The 24569-nt window shown below is 46.4% G+C and overlaps 1 protein-coding gene across 1 annotated transcript in view; it reads left to right on the forward strand.

The window, feature by feature from the left end:
• The window catches only part of LOC118373761 (CDK5 and ABL1 enzyme substrate 2-like), a 59752-nt gene that overhangs the window by 17367 nt on the left and 17816 nt on the right, over positions 1-24569 (forward strand). Inside the window, exons 2-4 of the mRNA XM_052484560.1 lie at positions 7937-8032; positions 16516-16593; positions 22930-23032. Coding sequence (XP_052340520.1) covers positions 7937-8032; positions 16516-16593; positions 22930-23032 — 277 coding nt within the window. The remainder of the gene's footprint in view (positions 1-7936; positions 8033-16515; positions 16594-22929; positions 23033-24569) is intronic.

A 24569-nucleotide genomic window follows, 5' to 3' on the forward strand; every position in this document is an offset into this window, starting at 1 on the left:
AGGATAGGGATTGTTAATCTGTGATTTAAAGTCATTGCGCAATGCTAATACAAAACAACGTATTGTAATTTTCGTTGGTGGTTGGGTTTGAATTTGTCTGTCAGTCAGTCGGCTCGGCGGTGTCCCAATCCACTAGGTGCTACAGTCCTAACAGCACTGCTGTAAGGGTATTTAAGCTAAAGCCCCAGGCGGTGACGTCACACAGCCGATGATTGATGGCTGGCAGCCCCTGAAACCTTAAACAGAGATCAGCACACTGATCCTCAGTCAGCTCAGTACCTCTGATTACAAACAACAGAGAGACCGACCGAGAGGGACGGAGGGAGGGGATAGAAAGAGAGAATTCGAAAACAAATCCAATTTTGATAAACTCCCATATCTACTGGGTGAAATACCATAGTGTTACATCACAGCAGCAAGATTTGTGACCTGTTGCCACAAGGGCAACCAGTGAAGAACAAACACCATTGTAAATACAACCCATATTTATGCTTATTTATTTTCCCTTGTGTACATTAACCATTTGTACATTGTTACAACACTATATATATTTCAACATTGGATCATTCAGAGATCCCCACTGAACTTCTGGAGAGAGTTTGCTGCACTGAAAGTAAAGGGGCTGAATAATTTTGCACGCCCAATTTTTCAGTTTTTGATTTGTTAAAAAAGTTTGAAATATCCAATAAATGTCGTTCCACTTCATGATTGTGTCCCACTTGTTGTTGATTCTTCACAAAAAAAATACAGTTTTATATCTTTATGTTTGAAGCCTGAAATGTGGCAAAAGGTCGCAAAGTTCAAGGGGGCCGAATACTTTCGCAAGGCACTGTATATATATAATATGACATTTGTAATGTCTTTATTGTTTTGAAACTTCTGTATGTGTAATGTTTACTGTTATTTTTTGTTTATTTCACTTTTGTATATTATCTCCTTCACTTGCGTTGGCAATGTTAACATATGTTTCCCATGCCAATAAAGCCCCTTGAATTGAATTGAATAGATAGAGGGGAGGAGGGGATAGATAGAGGGGAGGAGGGGATAGATAGAGGGGGGGAGGGGATAGATAGAGGGGGGGAGGGGATAGATAGAGGGGGGATAGATAGATAGAGGGGGATAGATAGATAGAGGGGGATAGATAGATAGAGGGGGATAGATAGATAGAGGGGGGATAGATAGATAGAGGGGGAGGAGATAGATAGAGGGGGAGGGGGGGATAGATAGAGGGGGAGGGGATAGATAGAGGGGGGAGGGGATAGATAGATAGAGGGGGGGGAGGGGATAGATAGAGGGGGGGAGGGGATAGATAGAGGGGGAGAGGGGATAGATAGAGGGGGAGAGGGGATAGATAGAGGGGGAGAGGGGATAGATAGAGGGGGGAGGGGATAGATAGAGGGGAGGGGATAGATAGAGGGGAGGGGATAGAACACAGCAGAGGGAGAATATCCAGTCCTCAAGGTTATACCTACAGTGCATTCAAAAAGTATTCTTGACTTTCTCAACATTTTGTTACAATTCATTGAATTGTTTTTCTTATCAATCTACACACAATATCCCATAATAACAAAGCGAAAAGTTTTTTAGAAATGTTTGCAAATGCATTTAAAAAAATCATACCTTATTCACATAAGTACAGTCGTGGCCAAAAGTTTTGAGAATGACACAAATATTAATTTTCACAAAGTCTGCTGCCTCAGTGTTGTTAGAATGTTTTTTTTTTACTATGGAATACTGAAGTATAATTACAAGCATTTCATAAGTACCAAAGGCTTTTATTGACAATTACATAAAGTTGATGCAAAGAGTCAATATTTGCAGTGTTGACCCTTCTTTTTCAAGACCTCTGCAAACTGCCCTGGCATGCTGTCAATTAACTTCTGGGCCACATCCCGACTGATGGCAGCCCATTCCTGCAAAATCGATGCTTGGAGTTTGACAGAATGTGTGTTTTTGTTTGTCCACCTGCCTCTTGAGGATTGACCACAAGTTCTCAATGGGATTAAGGTCTGGGGAGTTTCCTGGCCATGGACCAAAAATATAGATTTTTGTTCCCCAAGCCACTTATGGCAAGGTGCTCCATCATGCTGGAAAGGCCATTGTTCGTCACCAAACTGTTCCTGGATGGTTGGGAGAAGTTGCTCTCGGAGGATGTGTTGGTACCATTCTTTATTCATGGCTGTGTTCTTAGGCAAAATTGTGAGTGAGCCCCGTGAATGGTCTCAGGATGCTTTACTGTTGGCATGACACAGGACTGATGGTAGCGCTCACCTTGTCTTCTCCGGACAAGCTTTTTTCTGTTTCCCCAAACAATCGGAAAGTGGATTCATCAGTGAAAATGACTTTACCCCAGTCCTCAGCAGTCCAATCCCTGTACCTTTTGCAGAATATCAGTCTGTCCCTGATGTTTTTCCTGGAGAGAAGTGGCTTCTTTGCTGCCCTTCTTTACACCAGGCCATCCTCCAAAAGTCTTTGCCTCACTGTGCATGCAGATGCACTCACACCTGTCTGCTGCCATTCCTGAGCAAGCTCTGTACTGGTGGTGCCCCGATCCCGCAGCTGAATCAACTTTAGGAGACGGTCCTGGCGCATGCTGGACTTTCTTGGGTGCCCTGAAGCTTTCTTCACAACAATTGAACCGCTCTTCTTGAAGTTCTTGATGATCCAATAAATGGTTGATTTAGGTGCAATCTTACTGGCAGAATATCCTTGCCTGTGAAGCCCTTTTTTGTGCAAAGCAATGATGACGGCACGTGTTTCCTTGCAGGTAACCATGGTTGACAGAGGAAGAACAATGATTCCAAGCACCACCCTCCTTTTGAAGCTTCCAGTCGGTTATTCGAACTCAATCAGCATGACAGAGTGATCTCCAGCCTTGTCCTCATCAACATTCACACCTGTGTTAATGAGAGAATCACTGACATGATGTCAGCTGGTCCTTTTGTGGCAGGGCTGAAATGCAGTGGAAATGTTAGTTGGTGATTCAGTTCATTTGCATGGCAAAGAGGGACTTTGCAATTAATCTGATCACTCTTCATAACATTCTGGAGTATATGCAAATTGCCATCATACAAACTGAGGCAGCAGACTTTGAAAATTAATATTTGTGTCATTCTCAAAACTTTTGGCCATGACTGTATTCAGACCCTTCGCTATGAGACTCGAAAGTGAACTCCGGTGCATCCTGTTTCCATTGATCATCCTTGAGATGTTTCTTCAACTTGATTGGAGTCCACCTGGGGTAAATTCAATTGATTGGACATAATTTGGAAAGGCACACACCTGTCTATATAAGGTCCCACAGTTGACAGTGCATGTCAGAGCAAAAAACAAGCCATGAGGTTGAAGGAACTGTCCTTAGAGCGCTAAGACAGGATTGTGTCAAGGTACATATCTGGGGAAGGGTACCAAAATATTTCTGCAGCATTGGACGTTCCCAAGAACACAGTTGCCTTCATAATTGTTAAATGGGAGAAGGGCCTTGCTCAGGGAGGTGACCAAGCTCCAAAGTTTCTCTGTGGAGATGGAAGAACCTTCCAGAAGGACAACCATCTCTGCAGCACTCCACCAATCAGGCCTTTATGGTAGAGTGGCCAGACTGAAGCCACTCAGACTATGAGAAACAATATTCTCTGGTCTGATGAAGCCAATATTGAACTCTTTAGTCTGAATGCCAAGCATCAGCATCAATGGTGCCAAGCACCATTGACATGGTGCTGGAATAGTGGAGGCAGCTCCTGTTGTTGACATGGTGCTGGAATAGTGGAGGAGCTCCTGTTGTTGACATGGTGCTGGAATAGTGGAGGAGCTCCTGTTGTTGACATGGTGATGGAATAGTGGAGGAGCTCCTGTTGTTGAAATGGTGCTGGAATAGTGGAGGAGCTCCTGTTGTTGACATGGTGCTGGAATAGTGGAGGCAGCTCCTGTTGTTGACATGGTGATGGAATAGTGGAGGCAGCTCCTGTTGTTGACATGGTGCTGGAATAGTGGAGGAGCTCCTGTTGTTGACATGGTGTTGGAATAGTGGAGGCAGCTCCTGTTGTTGACATGGTGATGGAATAGTGGAGGCAGCTCCTGTTGTTGACATGGTGATGGAATAGTGGAGGAGCTCCTGTTGTTGACATGGTGCTGGAATAGTGGAGGAGCTCCTGTTGTTGACATGGTGATGGAATAGTGGAGGCAGCTCCTGTTGTTGACATGGTGCTGGAATAGTGGAGGAGCTCCTGTTGTTGACATGGTGCTGGAATAGTGGAGGAGCTCCTGTTGTTGACATGGTGCTGGAATAGTGGAGGAGCTCCTGTTGTTGACATGGTGATGGAATAGTGGAGGAGCTCCTGTTGTTGACATGGTGCTGGAATAGTGGAGGAGCTCCTGTTGTTGACATGGTGATGGAATAGTGGAGGAGCTCCTGTTGTTGACATGGTGCTGGAATAGTGGAGGCAGCTCCTGTTGTTGACATGGTGCTGGAATAGTGGAGGAGCTCCTGTTGTTGACATGGTGCTGGAATAGTGGAGGAGCTCCTGTTGTTGACATGGTGATGGAATAGTGGAGGAGCTCCTGTTGTTGACATGGTGCTGGAATAGTGGAGGCAGCTCCTGTTGTTGACATGGTGCTGGAATAGTGGAGGCAGCTCCTGTTGTTGACATGGTGCTGGAATAGTGGAGGCAGCTCCTGTTGTTGACATGGTGATGGAATAGTGGAGGCAGCTCCTGTTGTTGACATGGTGCTGGAATAGTGGAGGAGCTCCTGTTGTTGACATGGTGCTGGAATAGTGGAGGAGCTCCTGTTGTTGAAATGGTGCTGGAATAGTGGAGGCAGCTCCTGTTGTTGACATGGTGCTGGAATAGTGGAGGCAGCTCCTGTTGTTGACATGGTGCTGGACTAGTGGAGGAGCTCCTGTTGTTGACATGGTGCTGGACTAGTGGAGGAGCTCCTGTTGTTGACATGGTGCTGGAATAGTGGAGGAGCTCCTGTTGTTGACGTGGTGCTGGACTAGTGGAGGCAGCTCCTGTTGTTGACATGGTGCTGGAATAGTGGAGGAGCTCCTGTTGTTGACATGGTGCTGGAATAGTGGAGGCAGCTCCTGTTGTTGAAATGGTGCTGGACTAGTGGAGGAGCTCCTGTTGTTGACATGGTGATGGACTAGTGGAGGAGCTCCTGTTGTTGACATGGTGCTGGAATAGTGGAGGAGCTCCTGTTGTTGACATGGTGCTGGAATAGTGGAGGAGCTCCTGTTGTTGACATGGTGATGGAATAGTGGAGGCAGCTCCTGTTGTTGACATGGTGCTGGAATAGTGGAGGAGCTCCTGTTGTTGACATGGTGATGGAATAGTGGAGGCAGCCCCTGTTGTTGACATGGTGATGGAATAGTGGAGGCAGCTCCTGTTGTTGACATGGTGATGGAATAGTGGAGGCAGCCCCTGTTGTTGACATGGTGATGGAATAGTGGAGGAGCTCCTGTTGTTGACATGGTGCTGGAATAGTGGAGGCAGCTCCTGTTGTTGACATGGTGATGGAATAGTGGAGGAGCTCCTGTTGTTGACATGGTGATGGAATAGTGGAGGAGCTCCTGTTGTTGACATGGTGATGGAATAGTGGAGGCAGCTCCTGTTGTTGACATGGTGATGGAATAGTGGAGGAGCTCCTGTTGTTGAAATGGTGCTGGAATAGTGGAGGAGCTCCTGTTGTTGACATGGTGATGGAATAGTGGAGGAGCTCCTGTTGTTGACATGGTGATGGAATAGTGGAGGAGCTCCTGTTGTTGACATGGTGATGGAATAGTGGAGGAGCTCCTGTTGTTGAAATGGTGATGGAATAGTGGAGGAGCTCCTGTTGTTGACATGGTGATGGAATAGTGGAGGAGCTCCTGTTGTTGACATGGTGATGGAATAGTGGAGGAGCTCCTGTTGTTGACATGGTGATGGAATAGTGGAGGAGCTCCTGTTGTTGACATGGTGATGGAATAGTGGAGGAGCTCCTGTTGTTGACATGGTGATGGAATAGTGGAGGAGCTCCTGTTGTTTTGCAAAATAACACACAACACATTGGGCACTGTCTGCATAGCTGCATGTATAACAGACATACCACACAACACATTGGGCACTGTCTGCATAGCTGCATGTATAACAGACATACCACACAACACATTGGGCACTGTCTGCATAGCTGCATGTATAACAGGCATACCACACAACATAGGGTTCCCAGGAAGATCACATGTGTGTTTTGAAGTTGGGAGAGATCCTCTGAGAACACCTGCGGAATGTGCTGGAATGTTCCATTTCTGTCTGTCTGTGGAAAATACTTGTTCTTCTGCTGACTAGTGTGTTTGTTAACCAACCCATACAAGTAGAATAGAGGTAGGTAGGTGTGTGTGTGTGTGTGTGTGTGCGCGGTAAGGTGATAGAATGCGACTATCTACCACCCAATCAGCCGAGCTGACAACTCGCCTCAATCCAACTGAACTGACCTTTTTTGGGTTACCGTTTTCATGTGTGATTTTTTTTTTTTTATCCTGTGAATTGTCTGCTGAAAAGGAATACACTGTGAAAAACAGCCCGATGGAATAGTGGTTTTTAAAAGTGTGGTATTGGAGTTATATTAAAGCGGACACAAGAAAAGCTCAACCAGGGAAGAACAAACACCATTGTAAATACAACCCATATTTAGGTTTATTTATTTTCCCTTTTGTACTTTAACTATTTGCACATCATATGGCATTTGAAATATCTTTATTCTTTTGTAAGTGTAATGTTTACTGTTAATTTGTATTGTTTATTTCACTTTTGTCATCTATTTCACTTTGACAACAAACATATGTTTCCCGAGGGGGGAGGGAGGGAGGGAGGGGAGAGACAGGGGGGGGGGAGGGGGGGAGACAGGGAGGGGGAGGGGAGGGGAGAGACAGGGAGGGGGAGGGAGGGAGGGGAGAGACAGGGAGGGGGAGGGAGGGAGGGGAGAGACAGGGAGGGGGAGGGAGGGAGGGGAGAGACAGGGAGGGGGAGGGAGGGAGGGGAGAGACAGGGAGGGAGGCATTGAGGGAGGGAGGCATTGAGGAGGGGACAGGGAGGGAGACAGGGAGGAAGGGAGACAGGGAGGGAGACAGGCAGGGGGAGGGAGGGAGGGGGGAGAGACAGGGAGGGGAGGGAGGGAGGGGAGAGACAGGGAGGGAGGCATTGAGGGAGGGAGGCATTGAGGAAGGGAGACAGGGAGGGAGACAGGGAGAAGGGAGACAGGGAGGGAGACAGGCAGGGGGGGGAGGGAGGGACAGGGAGGGAGGCATTGAGGGAGGGAGGCAGGGAGGAGAGGCAGGGAGGGGGAGACAGGAGGGAGGAGACAGGCAGGCAGGAGGGAGACAGACAGGCAGGGAGGGAGACAGGCAGAGACAGGCAGGGAGGGAGACAGGCAGGCAGGGAGGGAGGGAGGGAGGGAGGGAGGGAGGGAGGGAGGGAGACAGGCAGGCAGGGAGGGAGACAGGGAGGGAGGCAGGGAGGGAGAATTCTACTCAAATCCCGGACACCTCACAAGTCCTTTAAAGTCCACCTAACAGATTGAATTCCCCCCCTCAGGGAACACACACACATGGTGGTCACAGGTTTCATTGTTATTGTTGGATAAAAACGCACAAAAAAGTTATAATAATTATGAATATATTTATAAATGTACAGAGAGAGCGCAGCCTATGCTGTTTGCTATCACGGCTGCCATGGCAACTGATGGGACTATGATGAGTAATTACTGTTGAGACTGGAAACTGTGAACTACAATCTGAGGTGGGGGATCCTTGGCTCTTGACTGCTGTGTTGCCATGTTTCATCCCCTCTCTCTCTCTCTCTCTCTCTCTCTCTCTCTCTCTCTCTCTCTCTCTCTCTCTCTCTCTCTCTCTCTCTCTCTCTCTCTTCCTCTCCTCATCCCTCTCTCTCTCTTCCCCCCACAGTCGGACTCGTAACCTGTTGGGCTCCCCCAGACATCACCCTGTGAAGAAGGTCCACTTCATCAAGAACATGAGACAATACGACACACGAGGCAGCAGGTAAGTCTCAGAACACTGACTGAAACACTTCCTGTCTACCAGAATACTGACTGAAACACTTCCTGTCTACCAGAATACTGACTGAAACACTTCCTGTCTACCAGAATACTGACTGAAACACTTCCTGTCTACCAGAATACTGACTGAAACACTTCCTGTCTACCAGAATACTGACTGAAGCCCTTCCTCAGTATCTCAGAACACTGACTGAACCACTTCCTGTCTCTCAGAACACTGACTGAAGCCCTTCCTCAGTATCTCAGAACACTGACTGAACCACTTCCTGCCTCTCAGAACACTGACTGAAGCCCTTCCTCAGTATCTCAGAACACTGACTGAAGCCCTTCCTCGGTCTCTCAGAACACTGACTGAAGCCCTTCCTCAGTATCTCAGAACACTGACTGAAACACTTCCTCGTTCTCTCAGAACACTGACTGAAGCCCTTCCTCAGTATCTCAGAATACTGACTGAAGCCCTTCCTCAGTATCTCAGAACACTGACTGAAACACTTCCTCAGTATCTCAGAACACTGACTGAAGCCCTTCCTCAGTATCTCAGAACACTGACTGAAGCCCTTCCTCAGTATCTCAGAACACTGACTGAAGCCCTTCCTCAGTATCTCAGAACACTGACTGAAGCCCTTCCTCAGTATCTCAGAACACTGACTGAAACCCTTCCTCAGTATCTCAGAACACTGACTGAAGCCCTTCCTCAGTCTCTCAGAACACTGACTGAAACACTTCCTCAGTATCTCAGAACACTGACTGAAGCCCCCCTTCCTCAGTCTCTCAGAACACTGACTGAAGCCCTTCCTCAGTATCTCAGAACACTGACTGAAGCCCTTCCTCAGTATCTCAGAACACTGACTGAAGCCCTTCCTCAGTATCTCAGAACACTGACTGAAGCCCTTCCTCAGTATCTCAGAACACTGACTGAAGCCCTTCCTCAGTATCTCAGAACACTGACTGAAGCCCTTCCTCAGTATCTCAGAACACTGACTGAAGCCCTTCCTCAGTATCTCAGAACACTGACTGAATCCCTTCCTGTCTACCAGAATACTGACTGAAGCCCTTCCTGCCTCTCAGAACACTGACTGAAACACTTCCTGCCTCTCAGAACACTGACTGAAACACTTCCTGCCTCTCAGAACACTGACTGAAACACTTCCTCGTTCTCCCAGAACACTTCCTTTCTTAATTTTCTTTGCAGAACAGAACTGTAGATGAGGAATATACAGTATGTAGTAACTCTGGACTCCTGACCGCGGTCTTAATGCAAGGCTACAAGCCAACTGAAAGTAGCCCAGAGGTTAGAGAGGTGGGCCAGTAACTGGAAAATGTAAAGCCAGCCAGTCCACATATTAACTCCTCATTCAGAGGACCCTTATTATTATTATTATTATTATATAATCACCTGAACACCTGTTGGAACTTGGCTCTGCTCTGTCTCTGTTGTTCTGGGGCTATTATTAAATCATTCTAGTGGGTCAGAGAGCATCACAAGGCTGTTGTTATGAGTGTAGACTGGTCCTCTAATACAATAGTAACAGAACACTCCGTCACCCAACAGAACACTCTGTCACCCAACAGAACACTCTGTCACCCAACAGAACACTCCGTCACCCAACAGAACACTCTGTCACCCAACAGAACACTGTCACCCAACAGAACACTCCGTCACCTCAACAGAACACCGTCACCCAACAGAACACTCTTTGCAGAACAGAACACTGTACCCAACAGAATATCCGTCACCCAACAGAACACTCTGGACAACAGAACACTCGGTCTTAACCCAACAGAACACTGAAAGTCACCCAACAGAACACTGGGCCAGTCACCCAACAGAACACCAGTCACCCAACAGAACACTCCGTCACCCAACAGAACACTCCGTCACCCAACAGAACACTCCGTCACCCAACAGAACACTCCGTCACCCAACTGTTGTTATGAGTGTAGACTGAACACTCAGTCACCCAACAGAACACTCAGTCACCCAACAGAACACTCAGTCACCCAACAGAACACTCAGTCACCCAACAGAACACTCAGTCACCCAACAGAACACTCAGTCACCCAACAGAACACTCCGTCACCCAACAGAACACTCCGTCACCCAACAGAACACTCCGTCACCCAACAGAACACTCCGTCACCCAACAGAACACTCAGTCACCCAACAGAACACTCAGTCACCCAACAGAACACTCAGTCACCCAACAGAACACTCAGTCACCCAACAGAACACTCAGTCACCCAACAGAACACTCCGTCATCCACACAGGTCTTGAGTTATGCTATGTCACATACTGGCTATCTGTACTGCCAGACTGCCTGTTCCCTTGTCCCCAGGGCACTCTACGAACACACACACACACACAGACACAGACACAGACAGACAGACAGACAGACAGACAGACAGACAGACAGACAGACAGACAGACAGACAGACAGACAGACAGACAGACAGACAGACAGAGAGAGAGAGAGTCATCTGGCTCCATGCCAGCTGAGAAACAAGAGTGCTATGTTTACCCTGTGCCCGTTATGAACCCACCAGGGCTCACTGGCATTGTTTTTACTTTTCCACTAGACTCTTTCCCATGTGGTGAAGGTTTTCTACTCGACTCTTTCCCATGCATGCTGGGCCTGGCAGTGAGGGTTTTCCACTTGAGATTGTGAGATCTGAGATAGAGGCCACAGCCATAAGGGTCCTGCTCAAAAGTAGTGCACTAAATAGGGAAAACGGAGACATTTTCAAAACGATCTTAGTTTCCTTTTGACATTCGGCATATTATAGATGAATGTGTATTATTGACAGATTAATTCTGCATGTTTACAAGGTTCAAAGAAGGAAACAACTCAAAGGGTGAAGGTTAGGTCTTCATTCTGAGTGGTGAAGGTTAGGTCTTCATTCTGAGTGGTGAAGGTTAGGTCTTCATTCTGAGTGGTGAAGGTTAGGTCTTCATTCTGAGTGGTGAAGGTTAGATCTTCATTCTGAGTGGTGAAGGTTAGATCTTCATTCTGAGTGGTGAAGGTTAGGTCTTCATTCTGAGTGGTGAAGGTTAGGTCTTCATTCTGAGTGGTGAAGGTTAGGTCTTCATTCTGAGTGGTGAAGGTTAGCTCTTCATTCTGAGTGGTGAAGATTAGGTATTCATTCTGAGTGGTGAAGGTTAGGTATTCATTCTGAGTGGTGAAGGTTAGGTATTCATTCTGAGTGGTGAAGGTTAGGTCTTCATTCTGAGTGGTGAAGGTTAGGTCTTCATTCTGAGTGGTGAAGGTTAGGTCTTCATTCTGAGTGGTGAAGGTTAGGTCTTCATTCTGAGTGGTGAAGGTTAGGTCTTCATTCTGAGTGGTGAAGGTTAGGTCTTCATTCTGAGTGGTGAAGGTTAGGTATTCATTCTGAGTGGTGAAGGTTAGGTATTCATTCTGAGTGGTGAAGATTAGGTCTTCATTCTGAGGTGTGAAGGTTAGGTCTTCATTCTGAGTGGTGAAGGTTAGGTCTTCATTCTGAGTGGTGAAGGTTAGGTCTTCATTCTGAGTGGTGAAGGTTAGGTCTTCGTTCTGAGTGGTGAAGGTTAGGTCTTCGTTCTGAGTGGTGAAGGTTAGGTCTTCATTCTGAGTGGTGAAGGTTAGGTATTCATTCTGAGTGGTGAAGGTTAGGTCTTCATTCTGAGTGGTGAAGGTTAGGTCTTCATTCTGAGTGGTGAAGGTTAGGTCTTCATTCTGAGTGGTGAAGGTTAGGTCTTCATTCTGAGTGGTGAAGGTTAGGTCTTCATTCTGAGTGGTGAAGGTTAGGTCTTCATTCTGAGTGGTGAAGATTAGGTATTCATTCTGAGTGGTGAAGATTAGGTCTTCATTCTGAGTGGTGAAGATTAGGTCTTCATTCTGAGTGGTGAAGGTTAGGTCTTCATTCTGAGTGGTGAAGGTTAGGTCTTCATTCTGAGTGGTGAAGGTTAGGTATTCATTCTGAGTGGTGAAGGTTAGGTATTCATTCTGAGTGGTGAAGGTTAGGTATTCATTCTGAGTGGTGAAGGTTAGGTCTTCATTCTGAGTGGTGAAGGTTAGGTCTTCATTCTGAGTGGTGAAGGTTAGGTCTTCATTCTGAGTGGTGAAGGTTATGTCTTCATTCTGAGTGGTGAAGGTTAGGTCTTCATTCTGAGTGGTGAAGGTTAGGTCTTCATTCTGAGTGGTGAAGGTTAGGTCTTCATTCTGAGTGGTGAAGGTTAGGTCTTCATTCTGAGTGGTGAAGGTTAGGTCTTCATTCTGAGTGGTGAAGGTTAGGTCTTCATTCTGAGTGGTGAAGGTTAGGTATTCATTCTGAGTGGTGAAGGTTAGGTATTCATTCTGAGTGGTGAAGGTTAGGTCTTCATTCTGAGTGGTGAAGGTTAGGTCTTCATTCTGAGTGGTGAAGGTTAGGTCTTCATTCTGAGTGGTGAAGGTTAGGTCTTCATTCTGAGTGGTGAAGGTTAGGTCTTCATTCTGAGTGGTGAAGGTTAGGTCTTCATTCTGAGTGGTGAAGGTTAGGTCTTCATTCTGAGTGGTGAAGGTTAGGTCTTCATTCTGAGTGGTGAAGGTTAGGTCTTCATTCTGAGTGGTGAAGGTTAGGTATTCATTCTGAGTGGTGAAGGTTAGGTCTTCATTCTGAGGTGTGAAGGTTAGGTCTTCATTCTGAGTGGTGAAGGTTAGGTCTTCATTCTGAGTGGTGAAGGTTAGGTCTTGTTTCTGAGTGGTGAAGGTTAGGTCTTCGTTCTGAGTGGTGAAGGTTAGGTCTTCGTTCTGAGTGGTGAAGGTTAGGTCTTCATTCTGAGTGGTGAAGGTTAGGTCTTCATTCTGAGTGGTGAAGGTTAGGTCTTCATTCTGAGTGGTGAAGGTTAGGTCTTCATTCTGAGTGGTGAAGATTAGGTATTCATTCTGAGTGGTGAAGATTAGGTCTTCATTCTGAGTGGTGAAGGTTAGGTCTTCATTCTGAGTGGTGAAGGTTAGGTCTTCATTCTGAGTGGTGAAGGTTAGGTCTTCATTCTGAGTGGTGAAGGTTAGGTCTTCATTCTGAGTGGTGAAGGTTAGGTCTTCATTCTGAGTGGTGAAGGTTAGGTCTTCATTCTGAGTGGTGAAGGTTAGGTCTTCATTCTGAGTGGTGAAGGTTAGGTCTTCATTCTGAGTGGTGAAGCTTAGGTCTTCATTCTGAGTGGTGAAGGTTAGGTCTTGAATATGGTGAATATTGGGGAATATGGGGAATATGGTGTGAAGTAGCAGCTCTGGCTCTGGGAATATGGTGTGAAGTAGCAGCTCTGGCTCTGGGAATATGGTGTGAAGTAGCAGCTCTGGGAATATGGTGTGAAGTAGCAGCTCTGGGAATATGGTGTGAAGTAGCAGCTCTGGGAATATGGTTTGAAGTAGCAGCTCTGGGAATATGGTGTGAAGTAGCAGCTCTGGGAATATGGTGTGAAGTAGCAGCTCTGGGAATATGGTGTGAAGTAGCAGCTCTGGGAATATGGTGTGAAGTAGCAGCTCTGGGAATATGGTGTGAAGTAGCAGCTCTGGGAATATGGTGTGAAGTAGCAGCTCTGGGAATATGGTGTGAAGTAGCAGCTCTGGCTCTGGGAATATGGTGTGAAGTAGCAGCTCTGGCTCTGGGAATATGGTGCGAAGTAGCAGCTCTGGGAATATGGTGCGAAGTAGCAGCTCTGGGAATATGGTGTGAAGTAGCAGCTCTGGGAATATGGTATAAAGTAGCAGCTCTGGGAATATGGTGTGAAGTAGCAGCTCTGGGAATATGGTGTGAAGTAGCAGCTCTGGGAATATGGTGTGAAGTAGCAGCTCTGGGAATATGGTGTGAAGTAGCAGCTCTGGGAATATGGTGTGAAGTAGCAGCTCTGGCTCTGGGAATATGGTGTGAAGTAGCAGCTCTGGGAATATGGTATGAAGTAGCAGCTCTGGGAATATGGTGTGAAGTAGCAGCTCTGGCTCTGGGAATATGGTGTGAAGTAGCAGCTCTGGGAATATGGTATGAAGTAGCAGCTCTGGGAATATGGTATGAAGTAGCAGCTCTGGTAACGTGGTATGAAGTAGCAGCTCTGGGAATATGGTGTGAAGTAGCAGCTCTGGGAATATGGTGTAAAGTAGCAGCTCTGGGAATATGGTGTGAAGTAGCAGCTCTGGGAATATGGTGTGAAGTAGCAGCTCTGGCTCTGGGAATATGGTGTGAAGTAGCAGCTCTGGGAATATGGTACAGACAGTAGCAGCTCTGGGAATATGGTGTGAAGTAGCAGCTCTGGCTCTGGGAATATGGTGTGAAGTAGCAGCTCTGGGAATATGGTATGAAGTAGCAGCTCTGGGAATATGGTATGAAGTAGCAGCTCTGGTAACGTGGTATGAAGTAGCAGCTCTGGGAATATGGTGTGAAGTAGCAGCTCTGGGAATATGGTGTAAAGTAGCAGCTCTGGGAATATGGTGTGAAGTAGCAGCTCTGGGAATATGGTGTGAAGTAGCAGCTCTGGGAATATGGTGTGAAGTAGCAGCTCTGGGAATATGGTATGAAGTAGCAGCTCTGGTAACGTGGTATGAAGTAACAGCTCTGGGAATATGGTATGAAGTAGCAGCTCTGGGAATATGGTGTGAAGTAGCAGCTCTGGGAATATGAATGCAAGTAGCAGCTCTGGGAATATGGTGTGAAGTAGCAGCTCTGGGAATATGGTATGAAGTAGCAGCCTGGGAATATGGTGTGAAGTAGCAGCTCTGGGAATGTGGTATGAAGTAGCAGCTCTGGGAATGTGGTATGAAGTAGCAGCTCTGGGAATGTGGTATGAAGTAGCAGCTCTGGTAACGTGGTATGAAGTAGCAGCTCTGGGAATATGTGTGAAGTAGCAGCTCTGGTAACGTGGTATGAAGTAGCAGCTCTGGGAATATGGTGTGAATGAGCAGCTCTGGGAATGTGGTATGAAGTGGCAGCTCTGGGAATATGGTGTGACAGTAGCAGCTCTGGTAACGTGGTATGAAGTAGCAGCTCTGGGAATATGGTGTGAAGTAGCAGCTCTGGGAATATGGTGTGAAGTAGCAGCTCTGGCTCTGGTAACGTGGTATGAAGTAGCAGCTCTGGGAATATGGTGTGAAGTAGCAGCTCTGGGAATGTGGTATGAAGTGGCAGCTCTGGGAATATGGTGTGAAGTAGCAGCTCTGGTAACGTGGTATGAAGTAGCAGCTCTGGGAATATGGCACAAAGTAGCAGCTCTGGTAATGTGGTATGAAGTGGCAGCTCTGGGAATATGGTGTGAAGTAGCAGCTCTGGTAACGTGGTATGAAGTAGCAGCTCTGGTAACGTGGTATGAAGTAGCAGCTCTGGTAACGTGGTATGAAGTAGCAGCTCTGGGAATATGGTGTGAAGTAGCAGCTCTGGCTCTGGGAATGTGGTATGAAGTAGTAGCTCTGGGAATATGGTGTGAAGTAGCAGCTCTGGGAATATGGTGTGAAGTAGCAGCTCTGGGAATATGGTGTGAAGTAGCAGCTCTGGGAATATGGTACGAAGTAGCAGCTCTGGGAATATGGTGTGAAGTAGCAGCTCTGGGAATATGGTGTGAAGTAGCAGCTCTGGGAATATGGTACGAAGTAGCAGCTCTGGGAATATGGCACAAGTAGCAGCTCTGGGAATGTGGTATGAAGTAGCAGCTCTGGGAATGTGGTATGAAGTAGCAGCTCTGGTAACGTGGTATGAAGTAGCAGCTCTGGGAATATGGTGTGAAGTAGCAGCTCTGGTAACGTGGTATGAAGTAGCAGCTCTGGGAATATGGTGTGAAGTAGCAGCTCTGGGAATGTGGTATGAAGTGGCAGCTCTGGGAATATGGTGTGAAGTAGCAGCTCTGGTAACGTGGTATGAAGTAGCAGCTCTGGGAATATGGTGTGAAGTAGCAGCTCTGGCTCTGGGAATGTGGTATGAAGTAGCAGCTCTGGGAATATGGTGTGAAGTAGCAGCTCTGGGAATATGGTGTGAAGTAGCAGCTCTGGGAATATGGTATGAAGTAGCAGCTCTGGGAATATGGTGTGAAGTAGCAGCTCTGGGAATATGGTATGAAGTAGCAGCTCTGGCAACGTGGTATGAAGTAGCAGCTCTGGCTCTGGGAATGTGGTATGAAGTAGCAGCTCTGGGAATATGGTATGAAGTAGCAGCTCTGGTAACGTTAGCCGTTGGCCACATCTGATCCTTCAGCTGATACAGGTAGACATGCGAGGGCAGCACAACACGCAGCGGCCGTGTTTCCACCGAGGTGTCGGACGTTCGCCTTTTTAACGCAGTTCAGTGGTAGCCTTCTACACACCAGACTACTTCAGTGGTGCTGTGTTGACAAGCAGCGCACAGGTATAAATACTGCCGAAGTTGAGGTTTAGATGAAAGTCAAAAAGGTACAATTGCATGTCGTGCCAGACATCTCTCTCTCCCTCTCTCCCTCCCTAACATGTTGTTACTGTTGTTTTGTCTCTCTCCAGGATCGTGTTGATCTGTGCCAAGCGTTCTCTGTGTGCAGCCTTCTCAGTGTTACCCTATGGAGAGAGCTTTCACATCAGGTACAGTACAGCGCATTCTCTTCACACTACGCTGAGGCAGTGTGTCTCGTTCTATACTGTGCTGCTTCCGCACACCATTAAATAGCACAAACTCCGCTGTTCAGTCACATGATCACACTATTTTATGAAGCACTGAGCATTTATGTTCATTCACACAATGCTACTGGTTGCTGGTGGTATAGACTGCAAAACTATGCTAAATACAGTATGAACATCCATAATGCATTGCATCCTGTGACTGAGTCATGAATGCACCCAGACACTGTTTTGTCCTGTCATCTATCCTGGAGTCCAGCTGTGTGTCACCCATTCCCACGTTCCTGGAGTCACAGACCTGCAAGCTAGGCCGTCGTCCTTTCCCCTCCCCCTCATCAGTCCTTCTCACCCCTCAGCTCTCTGTCCCCTCCTGGGGTCACCATGTGTCCCTGTGTCTCACCCCTCAGCTCTCTGCCCCCCCCCCCCTGGGGTCACCATGTGTCCCTGTGTCTCACCCATTCTCACCCCTCAGTTCTCTGTCCCCTCCTGGTGTCACATGTCCCTGTGTGTCACCCCTCTCCTCTCTCTCCTTAACCCCTCGCTCACAGAGCTACCTCACAAAGCTACCTCGCAAAGCTACCTCGCAAAGCTACCTCACATAGCTACCGCACAAAGCTACCTCACATAGCTCTCGCACATAGCTCTCGCACAAAGCTATCACACAAAGCTATCGCACATAGCTACCGCACAAAGCTCTCGCACAAAGCTACCGCACAAAGCTATCGCACAAAGCTATCGCACAAAGCTATCGCACAAAGCTATCGCACAAAGCTATCGCACAAAGCTATCGCACAAAGCTATCGCACAAAGCTATCGCACAAAGCTATCGCACAAAGCTATCGCACAAAGCTGCAGGAAATCCAAATTGTCTTCCGTCTTTTTTTCTCTCTTTTTCTGTCTCTGTTTCCCAATGAAACATTCTGGGAACCTTTTAAAGAGCAGATTAAATGTGTTCTGGGAACCTTTTTAAAGAGCAACATAAATGTGTTCTGGGAACCTTTTAAAGAACAGATCAAATGTGTTCTGGGAACCTTTTAAAGAGCAGATTAAATGTGTTCTGGGAACCTTTTTAAAGAGCAGATTAAATGTGTTCTGGGAACCTTTTAAAGAGCAGATTAAATGTGTTCTGGGAACCTTTTTAAAGAGCAGATTAAATGTGTTCTGGGAACCTTTTTAAAGAGCAGATTAAATGTGTTCTGGGAACCTTTTAAAGAGCAGATTAAATGTGTTCTGGGAACCTTTTAAAGAGCAGATTAAATGTGTTCTGGGAACCTTTTAAAGAACAGATTAAATGTGTTCTGGGAACCTTTTAAAGAGCAGATTAAATGTGTTCTGGGAACCTTTTTAAAGAACAGATTAAATGTGTTCTGGGAACCTTTTAAAGAACAGATTAAATGTGTTCTGGGAACCTTTTTAAAGAGCAGATGAAATGTGTTCTGGGAACCTTTTTAAAGAGCAGATTAAATGTGTTCTGGGAACCTTTTAAAGAGCAGATTAAATGTGTTCTGGGAACGTTCTTGTAACATCAGGTGAATGTTTTATACAAACATTCTATAATCATCAGCACTACTTCACAGTTTTTGTGTCGTGAGAACGTTTGCCACAACCTACCCGAATGCTCTTACCAATTATGGTTTGCTGGGTAGGGAATGCTCTACGCTGGTCTGCAAGGACTCCTCAAGCAGCCTCTATTGCCTGCGTGCATGTCTCAGTCTCCTAAGGAGAGTGACATGAGAGAGAGAGCGGGACAGAGGATTGTCTTGAATTGGCTGTGCTGTACAGTAGGTGTCACTTCTATATAGAGCAGATACACTGCTAACCACAAACGGCAGCTACGTTATCTACAGAGAGCATTCTGAGCTTAGTAGGGCTGTGTTCCAAATGGTACCCTATATTCCCTGGTCAAAGGTAGTGCACTATATAGCGAATAGGGCGCCAGCCTTGGTCAAAGGTAGTGCACTATAAAGGGAATCATGGTGTGGTGCCATTGTTCACCTTTCGGGGAAGAACAACAGATTTTCACCAGATTTTTGTCAGCTCGGGGGATTCTTGATCTTGCAACCTTCACAGTTACTAGTAACCACAGGTTACCTGCTCTAACCACTAGGCTACCTGCCTCTAACCACTAACCACCAGGCTACCTGCCTCTAACCACTAGGCTACCTGCCTCTAACCACCAACCACTAACCACCAGGCTACCTGCCTCTAACCACTAGGCTACCTGCCTCACTTGTCTTTATTATTTACAAACTTTGCTGACACAACAACACATTATTTGCATGATACCTGTTCTGGCAATCTAATGTGTTCCCCGACCTGCTTACGCTGACACGAAAGCTAGTAAAGCATAATACTTACGTCACTTGTACTTATGTCACCGTTAGCTAGCTGGCTGGCGAGATAGAAGTTAATCTGAATCTAATTCTCTAGTCTTCGATTACAGCACCTGCGGAAAGTATTCAGACCCCTTGACTTACACAATACCCCATAATGACATCACAATACCCCATGATGACATCACAATTCCCAAAATTTGGGACCACCAAGAGTCTTCCTAGAGCTGGTCAAACTGAGCAATCTGTGAAGGGCCTGATGGTCCCTCCGACAGAGCTCTAGGGTTCCTCCTTTGTGGAGATGGGAGAACCTTCCAAAAGGACAACCATCTCTGCAGCACTCCACCAATCAGACCTTTTATGGTAGAGTGGCCAGACGGAAGCCACACCTCAGTAAAAGACACATGACAGCCCGCTTGGACTTTGCCAAAAGGCACCTAATGGACTCTCAGACCATGAGAAACAAGATTCTGATAAAGTGCTTGAACACATACATGTATCAAGTAACCGGAGCCCACGGCTTTTCATCATCGACACGACCTGAAACCATGGGGTATTGTGATGTCATTATGGGGTATTGTGATGTCATTATGGGGTATTGTGATGTCATTATGGGGTATTGTGATGTCATTATGGGGTATTGTGATGTCATTATGGGGTATTGTGATGTCATTATGGGGTATTGTGATGTCATTATGGGGTATTGTGATGTCATTATGGGGTATTGTGATGTCATTATGGGGTATTGTGATGTCATTATGGGGTATTGTGATGTCATTATGGGGTATGAGGTTTCCTGGTCCTTGGGCAGGGGATGAAATGTAATTTGCCTACCAGCATTTTAAAAGAAGTGGTTAGTTAGCTAGTTGAAGAAAGTCCATTTGGAAGCAGCTCTTTGGCTGATAATCGTGACGATTCCATGCGACAGTTCATCTGTTTCTGCAAACATTTTTATGTTTAGAATCAAAGTGTTTTTAAGTGCGATAAAGTTTTGTTGATTGAGACGACGCGGAAGTATGTTTAAAAAATGGCCGCCCTAAAAGAAGTGATGCCGAAGCGTTATTTTACCCAATAAATTATTGGGAGTTTATTTATTTATATATAATATATATATATATATATAATATATATAGAGAGAGTAGTGCAACTCTTCGTGTTTATTACAGTTTATTCGCCGTTATCTCTACACTAAATAATGTTCTCTGGTTTTTATTTTAAAAAATGACCAACCAAGCAAGTCCCCAAATCTTTTTTTTTTTTTTTTTTACTGAAAATAAAAATAATACAGCCGTTGTCAGGTTGAAGTAGACAATTTAACAGTCAAGTAAAAAGGAGTCCCCTGCGGCTGTGCCTGACTCGGGGGCACGGCCACGTTAAGACCTGCCGCGTTTATCTATCATAATGCACATTGCGCTGCAGTTTCTCTAGAGAGAAATCAGATCGTGGCCGAACGGTGGGATGTAGTTTCCAACGGGACAATGTTCTACAAGGTTTACAACGGAACACGTGGTAATTAACTACAATGACCATAATCCATTGTGTGACCACTTGTCCAGGTCTGTTTATTTTATGCTCCATGAGAGACATGATCAAGAGGGGTAAACCGAGAACAGTTGCTTCTCTAGGTGTTGCCATTCGGCAGTCATAAAAGCCTTATTTACTTTGATTAATTACTAAAATAGTGATTTTTGTCAGACAACATAGACAGCAGCTTGGAATGAAATAATGAAGTCATCAAACAAAACAAGTGTAATATACAAAACAACTAAAATATGCGAATAGCTGATGGTTAATTAATGGGCAGTGACTATCGCCATGGGACTTTTCTTAATGGTTTTGTTCTGTGTTTACAGCAGTCAACTCACATAATGAAGTCGTGATATTTTTTCTCCGTTTTTATAATTAAACCGAAGCCAAGTCGTCCTCAAAAAGCACTAATCGCTCCACACTAGTAGGGCTTACTGCCTGACAGATTATACTACTGTACAACTGTCTGCCATCATGAATAATGAATGGTGATCTGCCTAGTCTAGGAAGAGCTCCACTTTGAAGTTCTTCCCCCATCCAAAAACATGGTCCAGGCTATCATAACTCCAGACTTCATTTAACGACCATAACCTCTCTCCTGTGTCTGGAACGCTCTCTCTGTCTCTCTCCTGTGTCTGGAGCTCTCTCTGTCTCTCTCCTGTGTTTGGAACTCTCTCTGTCTCTCTCCTGTGTCTGGAACTCTCTCTCTGTCTCTCTCCTGTGTCTGGAACGCTCTCTCTGTCTCTCTCCTGTGTCTGGAGCTCTCTGTCTCTCTCCTGTGTTTGGAACTCTCTCTGTCTCTCTCCTGTGTCAGGAACTCTCTCTCTGTCTCTCTCCTGTGTTTGGAACTCTCTCTGTCTCTCTCCTGTGTCTGGAACGCTCTCTCTGTCTCTCTCCTGTGTCTGGAGCTCTCTCTGTCTCTCTCCTGTGTCTGGAACTCTCTCTCTGTCTCTCTCCTGTGTCTGGAACTCTCTCTCTGTCTCTCTCCTGTGTCTGGAACTCTCTCTCTGTCTCTCTCCTGTGTCTGGAACTCTCTCTCTGTCTCTCTCCTGTGTCTGGAACTCTCTCTCTGTCTCTCTCCTGTGTCTGGAACTCTCTCTCTGTCTCTCTCCTGTGTCTGGAACTCTCTCTCTGTCTCTCTCCTGTGTCTGGAACTCTCTCTCTGTCTCTCTCCTGTGTCTGGAACTCTCTCTCTGTCTCTCTCCTGTGTCTGGAACTATCTCTCTGTCTCTCTCCTGTGTCTGGAACTCTCTCTCTGTCTCTCTCCTGTGTCTGGAACTCTCTCTGTCTCTCTCCTGTGTCTGGAACGCTCTCTCTGTCTCTCTCCTGTGTCTGGAGCTCTCTCTGTCTCTCTCCTGTGTTTGGAACTCTCTCTGTCTCTCTCCTGTGTCAGGAACTCTCTCTCTGTCTCTCTCCTGTGTCTGGAACTATCTCTCTGTCTCTCTCCTGTGTCTGGAACTCTCTCTCTCTGTCTCTCTCCTGTGTCTGGAACTCTCTCTCTGTCTCTCTCCTGTGTCTGGAACTCTCTCTCTGTCTCTCTCCTGTGTCTGGAACGCTCTCTCTGTCTCTCTCCTGTGTCTGGAACTCTCTCTCTGTCTCTCTCCTGTGTCTGGAACTATCTCTCTGTCTCTCTCCTGTGTCTGGAACTCTCTCTCTGTCTCTCTCCTGTGTCTGGAACTCTCTCTCCTGTGTCTGGAACTCTCTCTCTGTCTCTCTCCTGTGTCTGGAACACTCTCTCTGTCTCTCTCCTGTGTCTGGAACGCTCTCTCTGTCTCTCTCCTGTGTCTGGAACGCTCTCTCTGTCTCTCTCCTGTGTCTGGAACTATCTCTCCGTCTCTCTCCTGTGTCTGGAACTCTCTCTGTCTCTCTCCTGTGTCTGGAACTCTCTCTCTGTCTCTCTCCTGTGTCTGGAACTCTCTCTCTGTCTCTCTCCTGTGTCTGGAACTCTCTCTCTGTCTCTCTCCTGTGTCTGGAACGCTCTCTCTGTCTCTCTCCTGTGTCTGGAACTCTCTCTCTGTCTCTCTCCTGTGTCTGGAACTCTCTCTCTGTCTCTCTCCTGTGTCTGGAACTCTCTCTCTGTCTCTCTCCTGTGTCTGGAACTCTCTCTCTGTCTCTCTCCTGTGTCTGGAACTCTCTCTCTGTCTCTCTCCTGTGTCTGGAACTCTCTCTCTGTCTCTCTCCTGTGTCTGGAACTCTCTCTCTGTCTCTCTCCTGTGTCTGGAACTCTCTCTCTGTCTCTCTCCTGTGTCTGGAACTCTTTCATGGAGCTCTCCTCTCCCATTAGTGCCTGTTAAATGCTATGGGACTGGTGGGGCTCTAAAGTAATTCTCATCTCTCATTCTCTCTCCTCATCTTTATTCTCGCTCTGACACTCTCTCTTTTATCCACTTTCTCTTTCTGTCTGTCTCATCTCTCTCTCACTCTCTCTCTCTCTCCACAGTGACTCCAAGTTGGACAGGTGTAGGCATTCATCAGGGAACATCTCTACCAGTCTGGAGATGATGCCTGGACTAGAAGGGTTCGAACTGGAGCCCTACGGCAAGGTACTGGACACACTGTACTTATCCTCCTGAGAACCCCCCCCACCCCCCCCAAAAAAAGGAGGTTTGGGATTTATTTGTGCTTTTTTCATATCACATAAATGTTTGAGCTGAAAGAAAACATGTCAATGTATGATGCATCTTCTATTGTAAGTGCAAAATGTTCCACAGTAGGTGTCATTAGGACATAAATACTGTACCGTTTGAATTAAGACACAGAGATTTGTTTAAAGTGGAACTGATAGTGTTTCAGTAACATGAAATCTCAGTAAAACCTGTTCATGTCATTTTATTTTCATCAAACTAGCTACTTCCAGACACAAATGAGAGAACACCTCACTCTGACCATTTTACTCTCCGTAGCAGAGCTGGTTAGGATGTTACCATGTTATCTAGAACATTCTTGACTAACGATTACTTTTTTTGTGTTGCTGTCAGTTTACTGACAATCGGTCATATTCAACGGGTAGATAAGCTGGATAACAGTCGTTCAAGTTTAGCATAGCTAGCTAGCAAAGTGATTCACATTTCTTGCTAGCTAAAACCAAATGACACCTGCATCTCTAGCTGTGTAGCCAATGAAAAACAATAGGGAGGGGGGGGAGGTCAGTCACTCCTCCAATGACATGACATCCTCCTAGCAGCTAGCTAGCTAGCTAGCTATCGAGCTAAAGTTAGGCTCCTTGCAGTGCCTTAGACCGCTGCGCCACTCGGGAGGCTCCGGAATTTGATATTTTTGACTGATTGTCTGTTTCATATCTGCAAAGTAGTTTAAAACGCTGTCAGTTCCACTGTGAATCACTCTACACTACCGGCGCTTATTACAACCAGGCGTGTAATTCAGTGGAGATTTTAGCATGTAAATCTTGGTAGATTGGTAGCAAAACAACAAATTAAGTGGGATACATGCCTGCACAGCCACTACACAACACAACACTAAACAATACATGAAGTGCACTATAACGGAGACAAGCGGTGCCCACAATCTGTTAGGGCCTACATAAAGCTGTTAGGGCCTACATAAAGCTGTTAGGGCCTACATAAAGCTGTTAGGGCCTACATAAAGCTGTCGGGGCCGACATAAAGCTGTCAGGGCCGACATAAAGCTGTTAGGGCCGACATAAAGCTGTTAGGGCCTACATAAAGCTGTTAGGGCCGACATAAAGCTGTTAGGCCGACATAAAGCTGTTAGGGCCGACATAAAGCTGTTAGGGCCGACATAAAGCTGTTAGGGCCTACATAAAGCTGTTAGGGCCGACATAAAGCTGTTAGGGCCTACATAAAGCTGTTAGGGCCTACATAAAGCTGTTAGGGCCTACATAAAGCTGTTAGGGCCTACATAAAGCTGTTAGGGCCGACATAAAGCTGTTAGGGCCGACATAAAGCTGTTAGGGCCGACATAAAGCTGTTAGGGCCTACATAAAGCTGTTAGGGCCGACATAAAGCTGTTAGGGCCGACATAAAGCTGTTAGGGCCTACATAAAGCTGTTAGGGCCTACATAAAGCTGTTAGGGCCTACATAAAGCTGTTAGGGCCTACA

The sequence above is a fragment of the Oncorhynchus keta genome, chromosome 28 (genome assembly GCF_023373465.1).
Source record: "Oncorhynchus keta strain PuntledgeMale-10-30-2019 chromosome 28, Oket_V2, whole genome shotgun sequence".
Lineage (NCBI taxonomy): Eukaryota > Metazoa > Chordata > Actinopteri > Salmoniformes > Salmonidae > Oncorhynchus > Oncorhynchus keta.